This window comes from Globicephala melas, chromosome 9 (assembly GCF_963455315.2).
Source record: "Globicephala melas chromosome 9, mGloMel1.2, whole genome shotgun sequence".
In the NCBI taxonomy this organism is placed as follows: domain Eukaryota; kingdom Metazoa; phylum Chordata; class Mammalia; order Artiodactyla; family Delphinidae; genus Globicephala; species Globicephala melas.
This window is the reverse complement of record NC_083322.1, coordinates 90,877,369-90,901,548: the sequence shown is the minus strand read 5'-3', so window position 1 is coordinate 90,901,548 and position 24,180 is coordinate 90,877,369. Positions and strand designations below refer to the sequence as shown.

At 39.2% G+C, this 24,180-nt stretch overlaps 1 protein-coding gene across 1 annotated transcript; it reads left to right on the top strand.

Annotated features, from left to right (window-relative positions):
- The first annotated feature begins 482 nt into the window (after positions 1-482).
- TARP (TCR gamma alternate reading frame protein) lies at positions 483-22,999 on the top strand. Its single transcript, XM_070046264.1, has 7 exons — positions 483-575; positions 685-992; positions 3,011-3,014; positions 7,360-7,410; positions 16,828-17,205; positions 21,021-21,056; positions 22,593-22,999. The coding sequence occupies exons 1-7, from the start codon at positions 533-535 to the stop codon at positions 22,733-22,735; spliced, it is 963 nt and encodes a 320-aa protein (XP_069902365.1). The 5' UTR covers positions 483-532; the 3' UTR covers positions 22,736-22,999.
- The last annotated feature ends 1,181 nt before the right edge of the window (positions 23,000-24,180 follow it).

The window sequence follows — 24,180 nt, the reverse complement described above, 5'->3', positions numbered from 1 at the left end:
AAAATAAATAAATTTTAAAATAATGTCCAGGAGATGTTCTAGTGTCTGATTTTTTTCTGTAGCATTACAGAAAAATAAAGGTTAGTTTTCATACCTGAGTCCTGGCTCACCAGCCAGTTACAGAAAGATAGACATAGGGAAAGAACACAGTAGGGATATTTCTGTAGCAACGTTACATATGTACAATTTCTGTAGCAATGTTACTACAGCATGGAATTTCAGGGGGATGAGGGGAGTGGCTGTGGGAACTGCTCCACCCCCAGGTATACGCATTCGTCTCAGGGTTTTCTTTCCAGATCGTGAGCCTACTTAGCCCGCCTGCCCAGCACTCAGGGGCAGGAAAACCCCACGAAACCAGAACTGCTCATATCCGTAGCAGGTCATGAAGAACCCTAGAGAACCACCTGACCTGATCCATCGCTTCTTCCGAGACACGAGATCCAGCCCGGCTCTCCTGCCACTGGCCTGAGACTTCCTGCCAACAGAGCCCTCAATTTCTTACCTCCTCCCAGGGAGCCAGTCTGGGGACGGGATGGCACTCCCGGAAGCGATCCTCTTCTCCTCCCTCTGGGCTTGTGAGTTGCCTCCGAATCATTTCAGTCTACAGGAGAGACTGAAGAAGGTCTTTATCGTTGCCTCTTTACATGTCATTTGTTTATGGGAATTTCTCTTCTTTGCTTGCAGTTGGCCTTGGGCAATTAAAGTCGGAGCAACATGAAATATCAGTTACTGGAGTAAGAGATAAGAGTGTAGTTATATCTTGCAAGGTATCCTCTCAAGACTTTAGCAACAAATACATCCACTGGTACCGGCATAAACCAAATCAGGGTATGGAACATCTAGTATACGTCGTAACAGCCCCTGCTCCAAAAAACTTAGGAGGGAAGAAAAACAAGATTGAGGCCAGAAAAGACGTCCGCACCTCCACTTCTACCTTGAACATAAGGTTCTTAGAGAAAGAAGATGAGGCCACGTACTACTGTGCCTGGTGGGTTTATGTCCACAGTGTTAGAGTTTTTTGGGTAACACACACAAGAACCATCTCCAGCTCTGTGCCTACCCACATCCTCAATACCAGCAACTACTGAGGCTGCACAGCTGAGAGCCCCGCCTAAGTCTCCCGTTAAAGAGAGCGAGTCGCATGTGATATTTTTTTTTACTATCCAGAGATTACTTGAAAGTTACATGGCTTATCCTCAAAGAGGAAATCACCCATTGCCAGAAAACACGCTGGTGGTATTACATCTTATATCAATGTCACAACACTGTTGCAACGTAATTCTCACTTTTTCCACTTCAATACTAATAATTTGAGGCTTAGCGAGATAAAATGACTTTTTTTTTTTTCAAGCCTGCATCTGACATTAATTAATTAATTTATTTTTGCTGTGTTGGGTCTTCGTTTCTGTGCGAGGGCTTTCTCTACTTGTGGTAAGCGGGGGCCCCTCTTCATCGCAGTACGTGGGCCTCTCACTATCTCGGCCTCTCTTGTTGCGGAGCACAGGCTCCAGACGCGCAGGCTCAGTAGTTGTGGCTCACGGGCCTAGTTGCTCCGCGGCATGTGGGATCCTCCCAGACCAGGGCTCGAACCCGTGTCCCCTGCATTGGCAGGCAGATTCTTAACCACTGCGCCATCAGGGAAGCCCCAAAATGACTTTTTGAACCTCCAAATCCCATGCTACTTCAACTCTCTCAGGCCATCCTGAATAAGTTCAGAGTTTGGTTGCTCCCTACATATTTGGGGTGAATGTGGGATGGGGCTCTTGCCCTCCCTTGCAGGAAGGGGGTCACTGTTAACTCCTCACTCAGGGTTTGTGTGACAGCCCGACCAGGGCACTTCCTTTTGCACAGGCCTCTGACCCCCAGGGGCATTAGGTGATCACACAACAAGGTGGAGACTCCTGTCAGGATCCTTTTCCCCGGGATTCTGCTGTGAACCTGCAGAGCACCACAGAGTCCATTTATTCAGGCTGCTGCTCTCTCTCAGACACCGTTCTAAATCCTTTAGGTCTAATTTTTCTCATGTTTGGGACAATCCGTTGACATCAGTGCTGTCATGATTCACATTTTACAGGTGATGAAACACAGGCATGGAGATGTGATTTCTTTTGTGGTAATAGTTACCGAATGGGGGAGGAAGCCTGCAGCCAGATGGGGAAAAAATAGTAGACTTTCTTCAGAAAGCATGCAAACAAGAAGACAGTGGACAAAAATCTTTAAAATATTGGAAGGGAAAACTGACATCTCAGCAAAAATATCCTTCGAAAGTCAAGGAGAATTGAAGAATTCTCAGACAAAACAGAAATTGAGGGGTTTCATTGCCAGCCCACCTACTCTTAAGAGATGTTAAAAGAAGTTATTCAGGCATAAAAATATGGTATAGGTCAAAAATTTGAATTTCCATAAAGAAATGATATGCATTATGAGTATAATAAATGAAGGTAAACAGTAATCCTTTAAATGTTTTTTTTTTTTTTTTTTTTTTGCAGTACGCGGGCCTCTCACTGTTGTGGCCTCTCCCGTTGCGGAGCACAGGCTCCAGACACGCAGGCTCAGCGGCCATGGCTCACGGGCCCAGCCGCTCCGCGGCATGTGGGATCCTCCCGGACCGGGGCACGAACCCGTGTCCCCTGCATCGGCAGGCGGACTCTCAACCACTGCACCACCAGGGAAGCCCTAAATGTTATTTTTAATTGCACTAAAATAGGAGTTGGCAGACATTTTCTGTGAGGACCAAAGAGTAATGATTTTCAGTTTTGTGGGCTGTGTAGCCTCTGTCCTTCAGCTTTGGCACGGCAGCATGAAGTCACTCTCCTTTTAGACCTTTAGGGACACGGAACTGCTATGACAACAGGGAGGGTATCTGTATTGAGAGGTCACTTTGGGAATTCCCTGGCGTTCCTGTGGTTAGGACTCAGTGCTCTCACTGCCGAGGGCCCGGGTTCAATCCCTGGTTGGGGAAAAAAGATTCCACAAGCAGTGAGGCGTGGCCAAAAGAAAAAAAAGAAAGAGAGGTCACCTGCCAGGAGCTGTGGCCTTTAGTAAAGGGACACAACTGTCTGTCAATGCAAATCATTCATAAGTCATCTTTAATAGGAAGAGAAAAAAAATTTTTTACTTGAGCTAACCTGAAGACAGCCTAGGAGACACAGATTCAAGGACCACAGCTTTTCTGTCAGTAATTAGGATTAGAGTCGGCAAGGTGTGAAGGGTGACTCTGAGCTGGCAGCTACGAGCAGGTACTGTTTTTGAAAGGGCTTGTCGTGTCCTTGAGTTTGATACACTTCAGAAAATTCAAGTTCCCCGTAATGCAGGAACGTGCCGGAAAACACATCCACAATGGAACCCGGCTCCATTTGGGATGCCTCAAACAGTTTTGTTTCTGTCAGAACAAAGGACAGACATCGAACATGACAAGGGCACACTTCATCAAGGTCTCAGAGAGACAGATCAGTATGTACATGGCGACTCAGCTTGACCTCGGTGTCTGGAAAGGAAATCAATCTCATCTTCAAAGGAGTACAAGCATTGACCTCATAGGAAGGGAAGGGCATTCATTTGTATCTTCAAAGTGGACATCCTAAATAATCTGGTAATGCATTCTTTTTTTTCCCTTGAATGGTTAAAGCGAATGTGCAATATATGTTTGACAGGCCATAAGACAGGCTGTTCTAGTTAGCACAAAGTTCAAGCCAAATGAGGTATAAACAAGAATGACTTCCCCATACCTCAGTATGTGAACATGTCTTCCATCAATACCTACCTATCTTAGTTTGGGTTCCCCAGAATAGATGACTTGGGATATGAGTATAAGTAGTTTATTTGGGAGGTGCAGGCAGTAAGGAAAGGAAACATGAAAGGCAAGGCAGATGACACTAGGTCGCTACAGGGAGCATAACAAGGGTTCAAAACTGAGTGATGGGGCTTCCCTGGTGGCGCAGTGGTTGAGAATCTGCCTGCCGATGCAGGGGACACGGGTTCGAGCCCTGGTCTGGGAGGATCCCACATGCCGCGGAGTAACTGGGCCCGTGAGCCACAACTACTGAGCCTGCGCGTCTGGAGCCTGTGCTCCGCAACAAGAAAGGCCGTGATAGTGAGAGGCCCGCGCACCGCAATGAAGAGTGGCCCCAGCTTGCCGCAACTAGAGAAAGCCCTTGCACAGCAACGAAGACCCAACACAGCAAAAATAAATAAATAAAAATTTTTTAAAAAAGAATAAAGATGTTAATCTGAGATCACAAAACGATCTTTATTTAAAAAAAAAAATGAGTGATGAATTGTGTAATGGATTTCCTGTTATGCTCTCCTGTTTTGTGGACTGGCTATGTAAAAAGAATAGAATCTGTGGGACCCTAAGCGATCTGAGTCAACGTGGTGGTGAACCAGGGAATCTTGCTAAGAGTCAGAATACTGCAAAGAAGTACTTACAGAGTAGAAAAATGTTCATGGTATCATATTAAGTAATAAAGACAAAGCACAACCTTAAATATACGATATCATCATATCTATGTGAAACAAATTTTTTAAATGAACAGAAATTAATCTGTAAGCGAATGTACCAACTGTTACCAAGTAATTGTCTCTGAGCGATGGGACAAAAAACAATTGTCTTCTCTTCTGTTTGTATTTCTTTATGATCCATACTGAGGATGCACTCATTATATATTAGGAAATAACAATGGCTTTTGTTTTTAAGGTATATTAAGGCACTACGAGGACACAGCATCTCTAAGGATCCCATTTAATGGTCACATTCAAAAATAAGAGAATATGGGGCTTCCCTGGTGGCGCAGTGGTTGAGAGTCCACCTGCCGATGCAGGGGACACGGGTTCGTGCCCCGGTCTGGGAAGATCCCACATGCCGCGGAGCGGCTGGGCCCGTGAGCCATGGCCGCTGAGCCTGCGCGTCCGGAGCCTGTGCTCCGCAATGGGAGAGGCCACAACAGTGAGAGGCCCGCGTACCGCAAAAAAAAAAAAAAAAAAAAGTTTATTTGAAAATACTGGAAAAAACTAAACATTCTCCAACTTTCTCCTCTGAAACATTAAGTATTAAGTAAAGGTGCTTCTTAATCCTCTTCCCTTTCCAAGCTCCCCTACACAACAGACCCAATTAGTCCCCTACTTCTTTCCGGCTCACATCTCTAGATTCTTTTTCACTTGGATATTTATCTACTTGGAACTCAATTTATATGGTATGAGGTAGAGAGCTATTTTTGCTTTTTCCAACAGGGTAATCAATAGTCCAAAGCTTTTTTAAAAATAATCTATTATTTCCCTATTATTAAAAAATACCAGATCACTGGGGCTTCCCTGGTGGCGCAGTGGTTGGGAATCCGCCTGCCATTGCAGGGGACACGGGTTCAGGCCCTGGTCCGGGAAGATCCCACATACCGCGGAGCAACTAAGCCCGTGAGCCACAATTACTGAGCCTGCGCTCTAGAGTCCACGCTCTAGAGCCCGTGCGCCACAACTACTGAAACCCACGCGCCTAGAGCCCATGCTCCGCAACAAGAGAAGCCACCGCAGTGAGAAGCCCGTGCACCGCAACGAAGAGTAGCCCCTGCTCGCCACAATCAGAGAAAAGCCTGTGCGCAGCAACGAAGACCCAACGCAGCCAAAAACAATAAATTAAAAAATATATATACCAGATCACATTTTAATATCAGCGTACACTTGGACCACCTTCTGGAGGATTTCTGTGTTATATAAGTTTCACTATTCTTACACCTTTATCCTACTATGTCAGTAGCTTTGTAATAAGTGATAAAATCTTCTATGCTAAATGTCTCTTCACCATTGTTTTTAAAAATATTTTTCAATTATCTCATATTTATTCTTCCCATTAGAATTTAAAATCAACTTATCTAGTCCACCCCGACATTTTACAACAAAGAACAAAAAATAAAATGTTATCATAATTCTGGTTGGAATTGAGGTCAATTTACATACATGCTTTTAGGAAAGGTTAGCATCTTTATGATCTTGAGTTTTTTCCTTTACAAATATGGTATATATCTGTTTATTCAGGTTTTACTTTATGCCCTTTAGTAAAATATTATACTCATCTAGTTTTTGTAATTTAATAAAGGATTTTGTAACTCTTTACTTTTTTGTATTTTACTACCTTCATGGATCTTGAAATATAGACAACTCCTAAAATACCTTATAACTCTCCTCATTTTCTTGGAATAAGGTAAAACAGAGGAAAAACTATCAGAAAGGAATTGAGTGGGCATCATTTATGTCTACAATGGGTGCAAAGGGTGTTTGACAGCTCCAAGTAATAATATCTTTGAATTTTCAGTTAAAAATCCCTTTCTAAACGTGATTTTCATTCAGGTCTTCCCCCATTGTGTTGGGGGTTCTGAGCTGCTGTGAATGAACAGTAGCCCACCGTGGCTTCCTCTTACTTTCATTGTCAGGGCAGAGGCAATGATTGCTCACAGGACTGAGGCCGGAACCAAGTGGATCTGGAGTGGACATGGGGATACTCAGGCCCTATCCTGTCCGGGTCCTGGCAGTTGGACAGCTCATCTGTATTCAGAGGAGCACTCAGCTGCTTCTGGCAATTTCTTTTCCCTCTGATCCATATTGAGTGACATAACATTACAGGACAGCATCCCAAGATGACATCTTTCAACTTATCAGAGAACTAGGCTTAGTTTTTAAGGTTTAGTTTAAATAAGGAATCTATTATTTCAAAGAGACAGAATGCTACAAATTTCTTCTTTCATCCCACGAAAAATAATAAGTCATCACAGGACTTATTTTCTCATTTGACACTGCCTTTTTAAAAATCATGTGGCCCAATGGTAAAAGCGGTTTAGGAGAAAAGAAGAACTTTGTTCACAGTGCTCAGTATATTTGTGTTGGCATATTTGCATTTTCAGTTACTGAAGCATTTCCTCCTTTCAGAAATGCATTCCCTAATCACTAATGGAGAAGCCCTGGTGTTTGTGAGAACAAAAGAGACTTTCTTTGATGCAAACTCAGCAGTTTCAACACAACCGAACACCTGGAAATAAAAAAAAGCCTTAATCCTCTGAATACTTTTCCTGGTAATTTAGAAAAGCAGTTGGTTGACCAGTTGGTGCTGAACTCTTCTTTTCCTGCTTTTATCCTTTTCATTTTCTATCCGTGCTTTTTAAAGTTTATGACTCGGAGGAAAACAGACATTTGGGTCAGTTGATTTGAGGAAAATCTACAAACTATCAGATGCCATGAAACCTACGTTCAGGGACGTTCGAAAGAACTGGAAGATCAAATTGACTCTACAAAGTTTTTTAACTGCTGGTCACGTCATGAAGCTAGGAGAAGGCTGAGATTTTTGTAGGCGCTCTAACCATTGTGATAGCTCAGGTTGGATCAAGATATTTGGAAGAGGAACTAAGCTCATAGTAACTCTCCCTGGTAAGTAGCTTTTCTCTATTTTAACTTCATAGTGAAAAATTCATAGTTGCTTTTTAGAAAAAACAAAACAAAACAATTTAGGGTTCCCCCTTATCTGACTGCCACATTCTTGTCCTCAGCATCTGAACAGCAATTTTGCAGCTACTGGTCACTGTATATGGAAACAAAACTCTCTTGTAAATGGCTTTTCCCTGCTTGTTAGTAGTTCAAATTCTACTTTTAGAAGTTCAACTTTTTATCCAAAAAAGAATAGACTCAGGGTAGAAATTAAAGTATTTTGAGGACCATGTCTGTAATCCGTTGCTGTAAGTTATTGGTTCAAAATGCTTTTCTTATAGATGGGCTATTTTTTAATAGATTTTTAAAAAATTTTTATTTTTTCTTTGTGTCTTTATTTTTGGCTGTGTTGGGTCTCTGTAGCTTGTGTGGGCTTTCTCTAGTTGCAGTGAGCAGGGGCTACTCTGCGTTGCGGTGCACAGGCTACTCATTGCGGTGGCTTCTCTTGTTGCGGAGCACGGGCTCTAGGCACACAGCTTCAGTAGTTGTGACACGTGGGCTCAGTAACTGTGGCACACGGGCTCAGTAGCTCTGAGGTATGTGGGATCTTCCCGGGCCAGGGATCAAATTCGTGTCCCTTACATTGGCAGGCAGATTCTTAACCACTGTGCCACCAGGGAAATGCTATGGATGGGCTTTTAAATGAGAGACAATATTTACCTCTTCTCTATAGTTTGAGATAAACATATTGCTCCTTTCTCCCAATAACCTGAAAAAATGACATTATTGGTTTTCATCTCATCCTTAACAGCAGTGCAAAAAAATTCTTATAGTAAATGACTATAGAACATCGATAAATCCCACTTCTTGTTACTCTAGCTTCTCAGACATAGGCTGAGATCAGCTGAAATTCATGCAGTTACAACTCTTGTTACATTGCCTGGATGTGGACCAGTTTCATGGGATTTTTGAGCTCAGTGAGCCATCTCAGCTCCAAAGTCCATGAAAAGGGTCTGCATGGTTGTATATTCTCATTTGCTCCTTCTCTCAGCAAACATTTATTGAGGACACTTTCTGTGCTGGATGCTGGATATAAAAGGGTGAACAAGACACAGATAGGACAGGTCCCAACACTCAAACAGCTTCCAGTCTAGTGGAAAAGTCTTCTAGATTCTGGCTTGATTGAGCCCCATATTCTTTGGTCCGTGGCTGCCAGAGAGGTAGGAGGTCTTGCATTGATGAGCTTGTTTCCTTTCTTAATTGATGTAATACCTATAAAATCCATATACTTTGTTTACTGGAAGATTTTGATGAAGTGGCCACAACCATCCCATTAAAGGGAATAATAATATCACCTACTGTTTACTGAGGACCAGACGCCAAGATAAGTAGTTTCAGTGCCTTATTTCCTTCCTCAACAGGAATCCTCTTCTTCCCATTTCATAGATAAGGAAACTGAGGTTTAGAGAAGTTCAGTTACTTGCCTAAAGGCACATGACTAGTTACTGTGGCAAAATTTGGGACCCAATAGCGACTTGTTGATTCCAAAGTGCAGGGTCTGGACCATTATGTGATGTTAAACGTCATGTTTTTATATTCTGAATATTTAATCTTTTGTATTCTGGCCTTTAAAAAGGATTTTGTAATTGACTACCTAATTAGTAATAGCTCATAATTTGTATTAATACTCATGTGTGAAAATAATGCTCCTGCTTCTAATCATGGCACCGAAAGGACCTTGCTCCTCCCAGAAAAGATCATGTAAGTCATACTGAATATCCAATTATTAAATACTCAAAATATAATTCTTAGAGTATCTTTATAGAATGGCAATTCATTTTGACACCATTTCACTCAATTTTCCTTCTGTATTGGCATCAAATTTGCTAAAAATATTGAATCTGGTAAAAGAATTATAGCATTTATACTAAATTGCATAACTTAGAACTGCTTCTCCAGACATGATGGGAGCGAAAAATACCAAATACACACTATTCTATTTAAAATAGATAACCAACAAGGACCTATATTCTGCTCAATATTCTGTAACAACATAAATGGGAAAAGAATTTGAGAAAGAATAGATACATGTATATGTGTAACTGAATCACTTTGCTGTACACCTGAAACTCACATAACATTTTTAATCAATTATACTCCAATATTAAATAAAAATTTTTTAAAATAGTGCAGGAAAGGTGGTACCAAATGCTTGAGAAATACCAAACTGAATAGGATTCTCTGATGAGCAGCGGAGGATTTTATTTCAATGCCCTTGAAACCATAAGGTTATTTTCAGGTAGAAAGGAGCAGTCTTTCAGCAATGAATAGCTTAAGAGGCCATCATTAAAAATTCACACTCTGCCGCAACTCATCTGGTCTACTGAATGAGAATTGGATTCTGGAAAGAAGTTACTTTAGAATTAACCCAGATACCTACCTCTCAATACATATATATCACAAAATAGCTATAAAAGGTAATGAATAGACATTTATTAAATAATCAAATACATTATTCCTAGTTCAACTTTGGAAATTAAAGAAACATTAACTGTATACCCTAAGCATGAACTGATTTTATACATGAAAACCCTTTAAGGGAGGATATTTAGAAGATTTAGGCAAAATGGTGAGAAAAGATGGAATCATACTCTCCAGTGTACGTGAGGTGAGATGGGAGCAGATGTAACCCAAGATGCCCAATAAGAGCAGGTTCAATTTTTCAATTCTTGACCACGTTCGTACCTAATGCACTTTTGCTTGAGTTCCACCTTTGTTTATTGTTAGCAGGGCCATTTTTAAAATATATTTACACAAATATTGAAAAACTATGGGCACAATTTTAAAGCAGGCCGAGAGGGAGCTTTCTACAAAGGCTTTTTAGATAGTGGGCTAACACATGGCAAGAGCGTCAAAGTGTTTGGTTCTGGAACACAGCTCATTGTTACAGGTAAATATTCTTTAAATTCTGTAGTAAGGTAGGGAAGGGAGGCAAGCAATACAGGCACTGCACACTGCAGTGCTGGTGTTGGCCCAGAATTCTTGGATTTGATCCCTGTTTGGTCACGAATCAGGGTGGGGTCTCTGGAGAGGTCGGTGACTCCATCCAGGTCCTTGGCGTCTGCCTGGCTCCTTCTCTGCTGACCTAGTACAGAGGACATTGACAAGAGTTAGCCAGTTAGACCAAGTGTGAGTCCCTCAGTGGTGGATACATTAGGTTCATTGGGTCTTGGAAAATTTCAAAGACTCTTAGGTGGTTTTTTCATTTGATTCCAGAAATAACCGATGGAAAAATTGGACAAATATTGTTCAACTTGTCATTTAGTTAGAGAATGATTAGTATCAAGTAGCAAGATATTTAACTTTGCGACCATATTCAAGCATGTCTTAAGGTGGATTTTTTTTTTTTCTAAATTCAATCCAGTAAATTTATTCCCTCTTCATTTGCCTTAAAGGTGAAATTTTGCCTGGATGAGGGGGGAACATCTCTCAAGTATGTTCCTACCCTATGAGATCCACGGAAATGAAAGTTTTAAAAAATTTTCACAAAGTTGATAAAGCATTGAAAAAAATGAAAGAATTATATATTTTGATCTCTTTAGTGGTGGTGATCATATGAACAAATGAATTTGTAAATTGAAAAGCAACATTCCGGTCTCCCTTTTTCAACTGAGTCTATTCAATGAAAAGTATAGCAATCAAATTAAATAAAGGTGACCCAGATACAACTCATAAGTGTCCTGAAAAATGATTTTTAGTAGTGTGTAGTGCAGGGAAAAATATGGACTTTGATTCTGTCACTTTCTGTATGATGATCCTTTAGCAAATAAAATTTGATTCACTGGTTAGTGCTTTAAAAAATTATGCAAATAATGCATGCCCATTGCGGGAAAAAATTGAAAAATACCAAAATAAAGAAAAATTAAAAATTTTTATAGACACATCACTGTTAACAGTTTGATATATTTCTACTCACTTATTCCATCTGTGCAACAACCATCTCGAGTAGATGTTGTGAGGATTAAACAAAATGAAAAATGAAAATTACCTACCACAAATGTTGGGACGTGGTCTATGATAAAAAGATCAATTCCTCTCCAGAATTTAAATTGTTACTCATTTACTCATTGGAATTCTTTATGAAATCAGGAGTGCAGCTAAATGTATTAATTACCATCTAGTCTTAGGTCATTTTAGAACAAATGGTCGGTACTTAAAAATTCTCTCAGTTTCTATGACCAATTGTTACTAAAAAGTGGTAAAAGTGGTAAAATGTAATAAGCATTACCTCAAATATTATTAACCTGAATATAAGGTGCTCTCTCATCTTGCAGTAGAAATATCTGGAAGTAAAAAAAGTGGGGTTTTTTAAATATTTTTTTTTGCAACTTGAACATATAAGCTTATAGAGATATAGACAAAAGTCAAATATTCAATTGTAGTATTTAATTTCTTATTTGGATTACACCTGAAAGTTAAAAATTATGTCAATACAAAACCAGTTGAGAAATATTGCTTTTTGCCCACACATTTCATTAAAAATTTTGTTCAGACCCTAAACAGGCACCTAAAACATCTACCTTAGAGCAACTTACTAAGTCATCTCAGGGTCTGTTTGTTTTTTGATCCCCATATGATGATGCCAGTGGGTATTTCATTCAAAGAAATAATTACCCACTTATAAAATAAAAGGAAAGCATTTGTAAAATTTATTCTGTTATTCTATACATGTGCAAGGTAAGCACAAACTGTAGAGACTTCAATCCCAAATAATTTTTACCAGGTAATATTAATACTCCCAAACCAGCTTTAACTGAGTTCCTTTCAAGTTGATATCTTGTCCAGGTAGTACTTTTTGATCAGAGCAGAGTATTAGAAGAGGGTCTTTTAATATGAATGGTTGCACAGGCACTGACACATAGGCAGCCCCTTGTTTTGTGAGGGATAATTTTGAGAAAGAAAGCCTCACCTTATGTTCTGGCACCCTCGGTCTGTTTGAATCCTGCATGTTTTGCTTCTATATCACAGAACTAGGATTAGTAAACATATTTTACCATACCTCATATCATCCTGGAGTTAGATCTTACTAATTATGAACCCCTAGGGCAGAAAAACAAGCAACCTATAATGCAGAAACTATTTGTCACTCATTTAAACTGCTTGTTTGCAAAATCTATTTGAGAAGACCTAACAGAGCAAACATATATAGAGGCAGAGCAGGAAATAAGAATAGAAGATCAAAGGCACTAAGGGAAGCAGAATGAAAAAGGCCTCTGATAATCTAGCAAGAAGCACAGGGTAAGATTTTATGCTCAAAAGTAGGAGAGTTATGTGTCAGTTATATCTCAGTAAAAAGAAGTGAATAAAAAAAGAAAAAGGAAGGTAGGGGAACATGTAGTAGAATACATACCCTTTGTTAACTGATAAAATGAAGCACACCAAATTTTCAAATATGATATGTTTTCCCACCATAAAATTAGAAAAAGACTTCAATGCAGGGGTCTTGAAGGAGGAAAGTGATGTAAAGCATGGACATTGACTTCAATATCCGTTCCATAAAATGGAAGAAATGGTCTTTAAGCCAACCCAGTTTATACTCCCAGTGCATTGATGATACGGCACCATAACATTTAATGTCATTTGGATGGTGACCCTCAGCAGATAATGTCAGGCAAGTTTTCGTGATCCAAGGTGACAATAATAGGATTTGAGGACCAGGCATCCTGCCATTTCTCTAGTCATCCTGCCTTGAAGGTCCACTGCCAGGAGTTGCAAGCTGAACTCTGAGCATGAGCTGGAGAGAAGTCAGATTGAGGCTGAAATTTCTGGTAAAACTTCAAATGCCAATAGATTATGCTGTTGATTGGGGAAAAGCCATTTGTTTTGGACAACACGAGTTAAGTAGTCCCATATACTGATTACATATATTTAACCAATGTTCCCTTTGATTTTCTTAACCATAGATATGCAGGGGATAAGACAAGATATACTGCCTATTAATTGGGTGTGTAAAAGACACATTTCCTATGATGAAGGCTTTGAAACTTCCAGATATATCAGAGCACAGCAAACCAGGGAATCAGCCTTCCTGCTTGATTGCCACAGATCCAATTGCAACCCCCAGATACTGAATTTCTAGCGGTGAGGGCATGATTTGGTCCCATGAGATTAAAATGTCATATTGGACCACACAATCATCACAAATTGCTAATAAAATGATAATGATAATAATAATAATTATAATCTCATTTCTGTAGCATTTTTAATCAAATTGCTTTTCAGATCTTGTTTTATTTTGGTCTCACTTCAGCACTGGTAGGGATGATGAACTGATTTACATTAACATCATTGTTTTCAAATAAATAAAGGCTTTAGTTTACCTGATTAGCTCAGACACAGAACTTGTTAAGAGCAAAAAGAACCAGGAACAGAGCCCTGGTCTCTTGAATAGCAGGCTGTTATAGTTCCACTAGGATTTGAAGAAATCAGAGAAGCTAAATTAGTCTAAAGTTTTTGATATGGGTTGAATCACTGTGGAATTATTACATAAAAATTTTCGGCGATGGGACAAAACTTGTGGTCACAGGTAGGTATCAGAGGAATGCAATTTTTTTCAAGTTTTTGGAGGGAGGGAAGAAGAAGTTAGAGTAATAGTTAAGAATCTTTAGAAAAAACAAGGCTGTGATGGTATTTAAATGTAGAAACCTTAGAAGTGGTTTTAAACAAATCTGTATAGTAAAGGACAGCACAGATAACACTGTGCACATACTGTGATAGGAATTAGTTTTGTGTCCATGTGGACTTATACAAAGTGCTCATACGTATGTAATTATTATGAAAATGTTTGACCCAAGGCTGAAGTTTGCTATTACAGGTAAGTTTTGTGAGTTGACGTATTACTTTTCTGATGGTGAAAGGGTGTTGTCAAGGAGCCTGGGCTTTGGCATCAGGCTGAGCTGGAGCTCCAGGTCCATCACTTACTGCTTATGTGAACTTGGAGATGATTCTCTGGCCTCAGTTTCCTAATCCATAAATGGGATAACAGTATGTATCGAGCAGGGGTTGTGCTGGAATTGAATGAGACAGTGTGAATAAAGTACTTTGCACATTGGCTAACTCATCATAGGTGCTGGATAGGTGTATCTACAACTTATTCCAGGAGAACTGTGTCCAGTATAGAGTTATTTGCAGCCTATAATATTAACAGAACAGATATTCTCCAGTGAATACAGTTGTACTTCTAACTGCTCAAATGAAAAGTTATTTTACTGTCCACTCACACAAAAAGATTGAATTTAGACATACTTTTTTCTCTTTAGCAGAATTTTTCCTCACTTAGCAAGAAAAATGAGATTAAAATGTGTCTGTTTTTCATTTCTGTTGTTCTGTGTTTGTAAACATAGATTATGAACACTTTAGGCACATAGAACAAGAAAATAAATCTTAATCCTTTATCTCAATTGCTATTATCTCAACACCAATATTTATTGCCTCTAAAATTTATAGGCAATAAGTTTGAGTTTCATACTCATGTTTATAAGGAAAAAAATTAAATTCATACAGAAAATGATCGATATGTAAAATCAATTAAATGTAGTTAGAAATGTCATAAATTGGAAATTCTTATTTAAATATAAATTAGCTGTAATTAGTTATTTGATTAAAAATGTGACAAGACAAAATAGAACGTGTAAATCAAGATCAACAAAGTACATATACAGTTGGAGAAATTTTTAGTGTCATTATTATAATCAATCAAATATTATTTGCGCTAAAATTGAGATGTATAAAATTAAAATAAGCACACTGTGAACTAACTATATTTACAGTATGAGTAAAAAATCAACATTGTTTGCTTACTGATTATGATAAAAATCAGGAACTTGGCTACAAAGGCAGAAATTCTCAAGAATATTTTTCCTTTTCTGCTCAATGGAGAAATCCAGTTCTTTTCTTAAGAAATTGCCCATTGAATTATTAAACTAAATCCAAACTAGTCAAAAGACAATATCAGTAAAGCATTAGTGTTTCAGTTGAAGATCAAATTGGAAAGAGTTCTAACATTTATAATTTCAGTTGTTATATTAACAATAAATGTATAATCAAGAACATTCCAGCATTCGAGTGACATCCTTTGCAAACTGTGATGGTTTTGTACATATCTTGACGTTATGTCTGCAAGAAAACTCGGGAACCATAACTTTTAACATTACACTAATTATATATACTCTTTATTCAGCAGAAGTAAACACAGAAATATTTGAGCTTGAAAACAGTTCAGCAGCCCAACAGGGTAGACTCAAATTTGGGGGGAGACAATAAAAGTCAAAATATGGTGCCTTCTTAGTCATGCTTCAACTTCAAATGAAATTCCAAAATAAAATGAGTTCTAGATGAACATTTTCTAAAGTGGAACAAAATTCTGTAAGTGCATTACTTGGTAAGGTAAATATAAAAGCATTTCCAAAAATAATATATTTTAACAGAAATATTGGAAGTATTGCTGTTTTACTTCTAAACTCAAGGCAGTGTTTTGGAGGTGCAACTTTAATATTGCCCTCCTCAAAAATCTGGAGTGGTTCAGATGTGACATTGAGAAGTTGTACAAAATTAGGAGAACTTCTTCACTTCAGAACTGAGCTTCAAAATAAGGAGAACTTCTTCACTTCAGAACTGAGCATGGGACCCACATTTGAAGCTCAAAATTCAACTTGATAGATTGTCAGATACAGATGGAGGTAGAGTCCCATTAATACAAGTAACTGTATATTGTTTTTAAAATGATAACCCCCTCCTGACATTTATTTATTTAGGAATTAAGATAAATATGGTGCATTCCAGAATCAGTTAAATGAAGAATGAGGTTCCACAGAGATGCAGAACATGAGAATGTATTAACCAGCCAAAGAGAGCGTGTTAACAAAACACAGGATAGGAAAGGGAAATAGCTTAGAAGTGACTAAAGATTCTTACCTGTCGAGAGACCATCAAAGTTACATGGTCTTCTCCCCCAACCCTACCACCCACTCTCATCCCCCTTAAAACAGGCTCCACTATGATAGAACAAAAGAGATTTAAGAAGATGAATTTGTTCTTGAATGTTCCAAGCATTGATATGGGGCAGTTTTAAGTCATATTCCAACTTAGCAAGTGGAGAAGGAACCAAAGCCAAGGTGCGAGCCAGCCTCTGTTTCTGAACAGCTGTGACTTTGGGCAGGTTATATAACCTCTTGAACATCTCTTCCCATTGAAAATAAGAGCAATAATGAGTACCTAGACATCTACTGTGGATGAAAGGCCATGATGAGAACTAATTCAATGGAAGCTTTTCTGCCTTTTACTATAAGCTAGGTTGTTCCAAACCACACAATATTTATGTTTCTCTAATAATTTTCAATTCTATTCCATTATCCCCTACAGATAGAAGCCTTGATGGAGACATGTCTCCCAAGCCCACTATATTTCTTCCTTCGATTGATGAAATAAACCTCCATGAGGCTGGAACACATCTTTGCCTTCTCGAGAAGTTTTTCCCTGATGTCATTAAGGTCTATTGGAAAGAAAAGAATGGCAACAGAGTTCTGGAATCCCAGCAGGGAAATATCATCAAGACTAATGATACATACATGAAATTCAGCTGGCTGACCGTGACTAAAAAGTCAATGGATAATGAACTCGTATGTATCGTCAAACACGAGAATAATAAAAGAGGAATTGATCAAGAGATTCTTTTCCCTTCAATTGAGAATAATAAAAGAGGAATTGATCAAGAGATTCTTTTCCCTTCAATTAACAAAGGTATGTGGTTATAAAGAAACATAACCTCCCATAATTCTTTTTTCAAAGAAAATACCCCACATTGACGATCAAGCATTAATGAAAAACAAATATAAATTGTTAAATGTTGTTACATTTAATGGTAGCATAAATGTCCTGCTATTTCCCCACAAAATTAAAATTGTATTGGCTTTGAAGCATAAAAAAGAAAAAAATTTACTGAAGCATTTTCAGCTCAGTTTTATCATCTGAAATATAAAGGTCACAATGATGTATTTTAGGGTTGCTGTATAGATTAAATGAAACAACGCATGTCAAAGTACCTATCAGTTTAGCACACAATAAATGCACAAAGAGAGATTCCATTTTTGATGACCTTACTTGATCAGGAAATAAGAACAATCACACATCTTTCAAGAAGGTTCCACTCAGCAAGCAGAGTTCCTCTCACTTCACTCTTACTTTACTCAAAGTATAACCCAGAAATAATGAGTTATTAAATGACAAAATGGTGTTCGTATGAGGAAGCCAGATCATGGCTCAACAAAATGTAGAATAATTACTGCTGCATGTTTATTATGGTCTTAGGTTTTTGAGGTTTGTGTTTTACGTACCACTTAAGCTAAAATTTTGTAATTGAAGATTGGGTGAGCCTTAAGTGTACAGACTTACTCCCATTTTACATAATGAATGTATTTCTTGCCATTGGTAAACGCCTCTCAAGAAACTTTTCTTGCAGCCCTAGCACGTGCCGGGCCTGGAGGGATGTGTGGATGAACACTCTCGGGTGAATTACTGTCCCAGGAGGATGCAGTACAGTAAAGAGAATATACACTTTTCCTAATCACTCAGGGTCTCTCATGATTCAGGCATGATGTCCCAAAGGAGACCTTTTGATGCAGATGTTGTGCATATCCACACAGTGTGGGCAGAGGGCTGGCTGTACCTTGGCCCTGGCAGTGGTCCTGTAACTCACTGGACTCAGGACTTAATGACCTGAGTGTTCACCTAACAGACCAAAGGACCCAGAGTGCCCATCAGAAGAAACCATTTTGTTATCACTTCTTTTCTCTGTGGTTAGGAAAACTTTTTAAGCAGTGGCAACCAAGCATAAAACAAAACTGTGCAGAGATTTTGGTGTGTAGCAGTCTGAATTTCTGAAGCAAGTTTTTATCTTCTCAGATCGTGAGTTCATCCAATGATCAAATTACATCCGAGCACTTGCCTTGGCTTTGTCCTGGGGCTGCGATGAAGAGCAAATGAAATAACGTCAGTGAAAATGCTTGCTTTCCAAACCATAACACTGATGTATTTATTCATGCATTCATCATATTTATTGATATGCTTTTCTCAAACTAACTAGAGTAAGATTACAAAAACAACCCTAATTTTCTATTTCTACAGCTAAGAAACAGAGGGGAAGCAAATACGCAAAGTGTAAGTTTAACATAACCTTGGGCTTAAAGGTCTTATTAGGTTTTGATTTTGCTAGTGATCAGGGAAAAACAAAATGATAAGTTCCATGGTGATGACGATCATAAAGGAGAGAAGTTCCAGTTCATAATGTGTTTTACTTGGCACTCCATTTCTGAAATAAATGTCTTCCATGGGCTTCTCAGTGCAACATAGCAAATGAGGGCATTTCTGTCAATGTCATTCTACACTAAACTCCTAATGCTGTTTCATAGAAGTTTTTGTTGGTGGTTCTTTTTGCTGTCTTAATGAAAGATAAAAATATAACATGGAAGCACAAATCAGTGAAGTGATCTTGAAGGCTCATAAAAGTAATCTGGTCCAAGTTCTTGATTGAGAAAGAGAACTTAGGATATTCACACAAATTTTATGATGAAAACTTTTTATGCTATTGTTTTTACCTCAATCAATGCATGGTGATAAGTGATTTTTATTTATCTTATAATAAATAAATTCACTGAAAGGAAAAGAAAGAGGTTTTTAAGACATATTAATGTCAGTTCTTAAGTATATTTTAACATCTAACAAGAGTGTACTAACATTTTCCTTCTTGGAATTTACCCCAAAGTCTACACAGGTTTACCCTCTACCTGAAAGTAGATTGTTCCTATGAAACCTTTCCTAAGATGAAAGGCATAAAGCGAAGAAGCAATCATCTTAAGACAGATCTTGCTAACAGATGCGCAAAGTAAATGGAGATAAGGCACAGATGCTCACAGATAACAGTTCAGAGCTATGGCAGCTTGATGCTGAAATGCTGAGTGTAGTCCCGTGGCGATGCTGTTCTTGTTGCTGGAGCGCCCGCTGCCTCTATCATGGCTGGCTGCAAAACAAACATTAAATGCTATTTTTGCTTTTAACCTTTTCTCGTAAAAGTGAAAATCCTCTTCAGATTTCTTTCTGTTAGCAAAAACAGGTACTAATGTAGGTCTTTCGTAAAAGCGAAGTGGCGTAAACTTTTGAAAAATAGTGGATACTTGTACCTCGAAGCCATTTTTTAGAGCAAACCAACTAAAGATCTCCCTGAACCATATCATAAACTAGAACCATATCATATGTACAAAAACACACCTAGGAGAAAAAGGATAAACCAAACAACCTCTGTGTCTCTGATTTCCTCCATCCAACAGTCTATTATTTTTTTAAAGAAATTTTGTTTTTTTATGAATGTAGGAGAAAAAGGATAAACCAAACAACCTCAGTGTCTCTGATTTCCTCCATCCAACAGTCTATTATTTTTAAGAAATTTTGTTTTTGTATGAATGTTTGCCTTTTTTTTTCATTGTAGATAAATACACCTTTCACCTCAGGTTTTCATATTAACTAGAAATATGATTTGGTCTCTCTCTCTATCCTGGAAAGAATTGAACTGAAATGCTGAGCTCCTGTAATAAATATTTCATTTGTTAAGAATAATTAAGATCTCTGGAAAAGAAGATGTTTTCAGTGTCCACCATGGTGGAATTATGTTGTCTCTCTATAGATTAATTTCTCTTTATTTCTATGGATTATTTTTTACAAAGTACTTCCCACCTACTCTATCTCATTTAATCCCCCATGACCATCCTTTGAATGCACTCTGTCATCACTGATATGACTTATCCTCTAATCTTTATTCCTCTTTTGTACCGTGCAATACCCCCAAATACAACTCACTCCAGTGTCACTGGGGAGTTAAAGGAGATAGTGCATATGAAGTATTTAAGCAAGTACCTGGCACAGTAATAATCACTCGCTAGCTATTAGCCTCATTTATATTGTTATCCTGACGTCCACAAACTCCACAACTGCAGAAAATCACATACGTGAGTTGGGGATACTGGGGGTATGTGTGATCTGGAAAGGTTTCACTTCTTTTTTTTTTTGATGGGAAATTTACCTAAGCCAGACTCCTTCAAACATGAGATTCTGTTGTAGATTCTGGGATTGGATGCATCCGTTTGGGGAGCATCCCTTCATGTCAGCTGAACTTCATGGGCGCTGAAGATGTAGAGCAGCCGCTTTTTCTGACGATTTGTCGTTTGACAGTATTTCCTGAACGCTTTGGGGTGTAGGAGATGCGAACACAGAAGGAAACCAAGATGGTCTTGGATATTACCCTCCAGTTGTAATAAAGAAAAACAAAAATGTACCCTTCATGAACTTGAACGTCCTCAGATACAGAAAACAGTATATGCACTAGATCTACTGAATTACATTGAACCAGACCATCTATTCCCAGATTGTAGGCATCTTATTTTTAATGATTCTCTCCTCTCTTGGCAGATTCTATCAGTCTGTCTATCCAGAGACACACACAGAGATGCACACTGTCAAATAATGGATATAAACAATTCACTAATACTTGCTCTTATTTCTTGTAGAGGTCACTACACATGCCTGCGTGAAAAAAGGAAGTGGTAAGTTTTTGTCTAGGTTTGCCTTTATGTCAGGCTGCAGCACATTTTTTTCCTCTGGATAAACTGAACTTTTGAACTTCCTTGGTTTAAGGGAGAAAAACCAGAATGTCTGGATGCTGCAGAAATAGACTGAGTGATAGTTTAAGTAAATCTATCATCATTTCCTAGGAGTCACCTTAACACAGTAAATGCCGGTTTTGGTGTGACGTGACTCTAAATTAGGGGGTGCAGTGATAGGGTCCGAATTATTTCAACAGTGGATTTCCTCCAATTGTGTGGCTTGTGTTTCTAATGACTAGGGAAACGTGGTATCAAGTTGTTTGTAGATTTTTTTTTTTAAGTTTTAGCCCTTGCTAGTACCTAATACATGAACTGACACTAACTGAGAACTTCGTATACACAAGGTGTTGTGCTGTGTCTTGCCTACATATCCTGTTTACTGCTTCTAATACTCCTAGGAGGTGATACAATATTTTTCCCTCACTTTACAGATGAGGGCAGTGAGCTACAATTAATTAAGTCCCTTGTACAAAGCCACACAGCTCTATCTGCGGATTCAACCCAACCCATTTGAATCAATGGCTCATGCGCTTACTCAGTTCTCTATCCCTCCTCTAAGATATAAATATAGAGCAAGAATCCCAAGGTCAAAGCCCTGAGACAGAGTGGGCAGGGGTGTAAGAGCGTGGGCTTCCGCTATCACAGACTGGACTTTAACCCCAGTTCTTTCATTACTAGTTGCATGAATATGGGTAAATTCCTTACATTTTCTGAGCAATACAGTCATCATCCGCCCATAGGGAACAATTACACCCTACTCAGTTATTGCAGACATAAGGTCACATATGTGGAATAGGGTATCCATTTAGCTAGCACAGAATCAGTACTAGTTGGTGGTCCTTTCTCCCCACATGAAGGTTCTAAGTGAATTTAGAAGCACTGGCTCTGGCCCTGCTGATCCTTCTTTCATTCCCCCTATCAGGGGGCCTGGAACTCACCTAACACCTGAGCTGACTGAGGGCAGTGAGTTCTGAGCACATCACCTCCTGAGATCCCTTTCCACACCAAGTGCTGGTGATTCTGGAATTCTGACTCTATGAAGGTGAAGCGTGGGAAAAGGGAAATTTCCCCAGAAACGGACTCAGCCTTGTGGTCCATTCAGTAGCCAAGTCAGGCCCGTCATCACTGTTGTTAATTATTTCTTCACATCATATATGTCTTTGAAAACTTGATAGGAGAGGAAGTGTCATTACCTAATAACATCCTAGCCACCATGAGAGATGTTAAAGAAAATACAGGTGACTGAGGCATGAGATCCTAAAGTTTCAGAGAATTTGGATTAAAATGTTTATTCCACTTTGTGCAATGTTCTCTTTACTAAGCCCCCAACCACTCCACTGTGAACACCAGCAGATTTCCCTGATTTGTACCCCTCATACGAATCTCATTGATACTTCTGACTGTGATGCGTCCCCCATCACTGTGTTTTAGCCTCTCAAAAGAACAGGTGAAACTAACCAAGATGTCTTCTCCTAGATTCCCTGCAGCTGCAGCTCACGAACACCTGTGCCTGCTACACCTACCTCCTTCTCCTCCTCAAGAGCTTGGTCTACTTTGTCATCATCTCCTTCTGTGTGTGTAGAAGAACAGCCGTCTGCGGCCATGGGAAGAGCTCGTGACAGAGGACACCACAAAGGGGTCACCTTTCCTTCATCATCTCTTGTCTCTAAAAGTGTCTGCTGAGGATCTAGCTGGGCTTCCTTTCTGGGTTTGGGTTATTTCAGTTCACATGTGTATTCTTCTATGTGCCATTATTGTGTAAGGGCTTTTCAAACCACTGGGCAAGCAGACAGTTTGACTCCGTAACAGGGAATTCTACCATTACTCAGGGCAGGGCCCAAGGCTGGCCCAGGGGAGCCTCTCCCACCACTGTCCCCACAACCTCCTCAGGTCCTCCTGCCCCCAAGTCCTCGTGCCTCCTGAGGGCACACAGCGGGCAGCTCCCCTCTCTCCCTCAGTGCCTCCACCCAGACCACGGCCCACACCCTCCCTGCCACCCACCCTGGGGCCACCAGCTTTGCCACTTGAATCCTGTCCTTTGATTTTCATAAGAGACATGAAAAATAAAAAAAACAAATCAAAAGTCCACTTTTGTCTGTGTATTTTAATCTCATGAAATCTAACCAAGGTAAGGAATAGCATGACAACCGAGCTATCAAATCCAGTGCTGGTTGTAATAATGGTCACACCGCATTTCTGAGGCTTTCCCTGAGGTGCTGATCTAGTCCTTTCTTTGGGGCACTGGCTCCAACGGCACCCACCGCCAAACGAAGGTGCCCGGGTTCCTTCACTTTCAAAGGTCACCGGATTCAGACTCATTGGTTTGGGACATTCCTGTGATGACAGTATAACAGCCAGCGTGACCTGCACCGTGTGTGCTCAGATCTGTACTAGTGTCTCACAGGCACTGACTCCTGACCCTCACATTAACCCCATGAGAACTGCACCGACACCAGAGGGGCACTGGGCGGGGGGTGAAGCACACAGATTCTGACCCCAGAGGGCCTGAGTTTGAACCCTGGGTCTTTTTTTTTTTTAATAAATAAGAGAGGCTGTTATAAATATAATTAAAGAATAAGAACAAGAGCAAGAGACTATCAAAATGATTGGACAAAATTTTCAACTAAACTCAATTGAAAAATACAGTAAACTGGAAACTTAACTGTTAAACAAGTCATGCATTGTAGAAAAAATTTATAAGCTAGAACCTAAAAATGAATAAATTACATGCACACACAGATAGATAGATATATCTCACATATAACATGTAGAAAATATATAAATATGTATATCTATATGATTAGAAAAAAAGGAGTAAAGAAAGAAAATAGCTGACATACTTACAAATGGACTTCTGGAAGAAAAGAACACGAAGAATGGAGGAAAGACAATATTTAAAGAGATAATGGCTAAGTATTTTCCAGAATTGTTGTATGGCATGAATCCTCAGTTTCAGGAAGTCTAATCAATCTCAAATGGGATAAATAAAAAGCAAGGTATACTTAGCCAAGTTGCTGTAAAACTGTAGGACCAAAGACAAAAACATGATTTTAAAAGCAGCCAG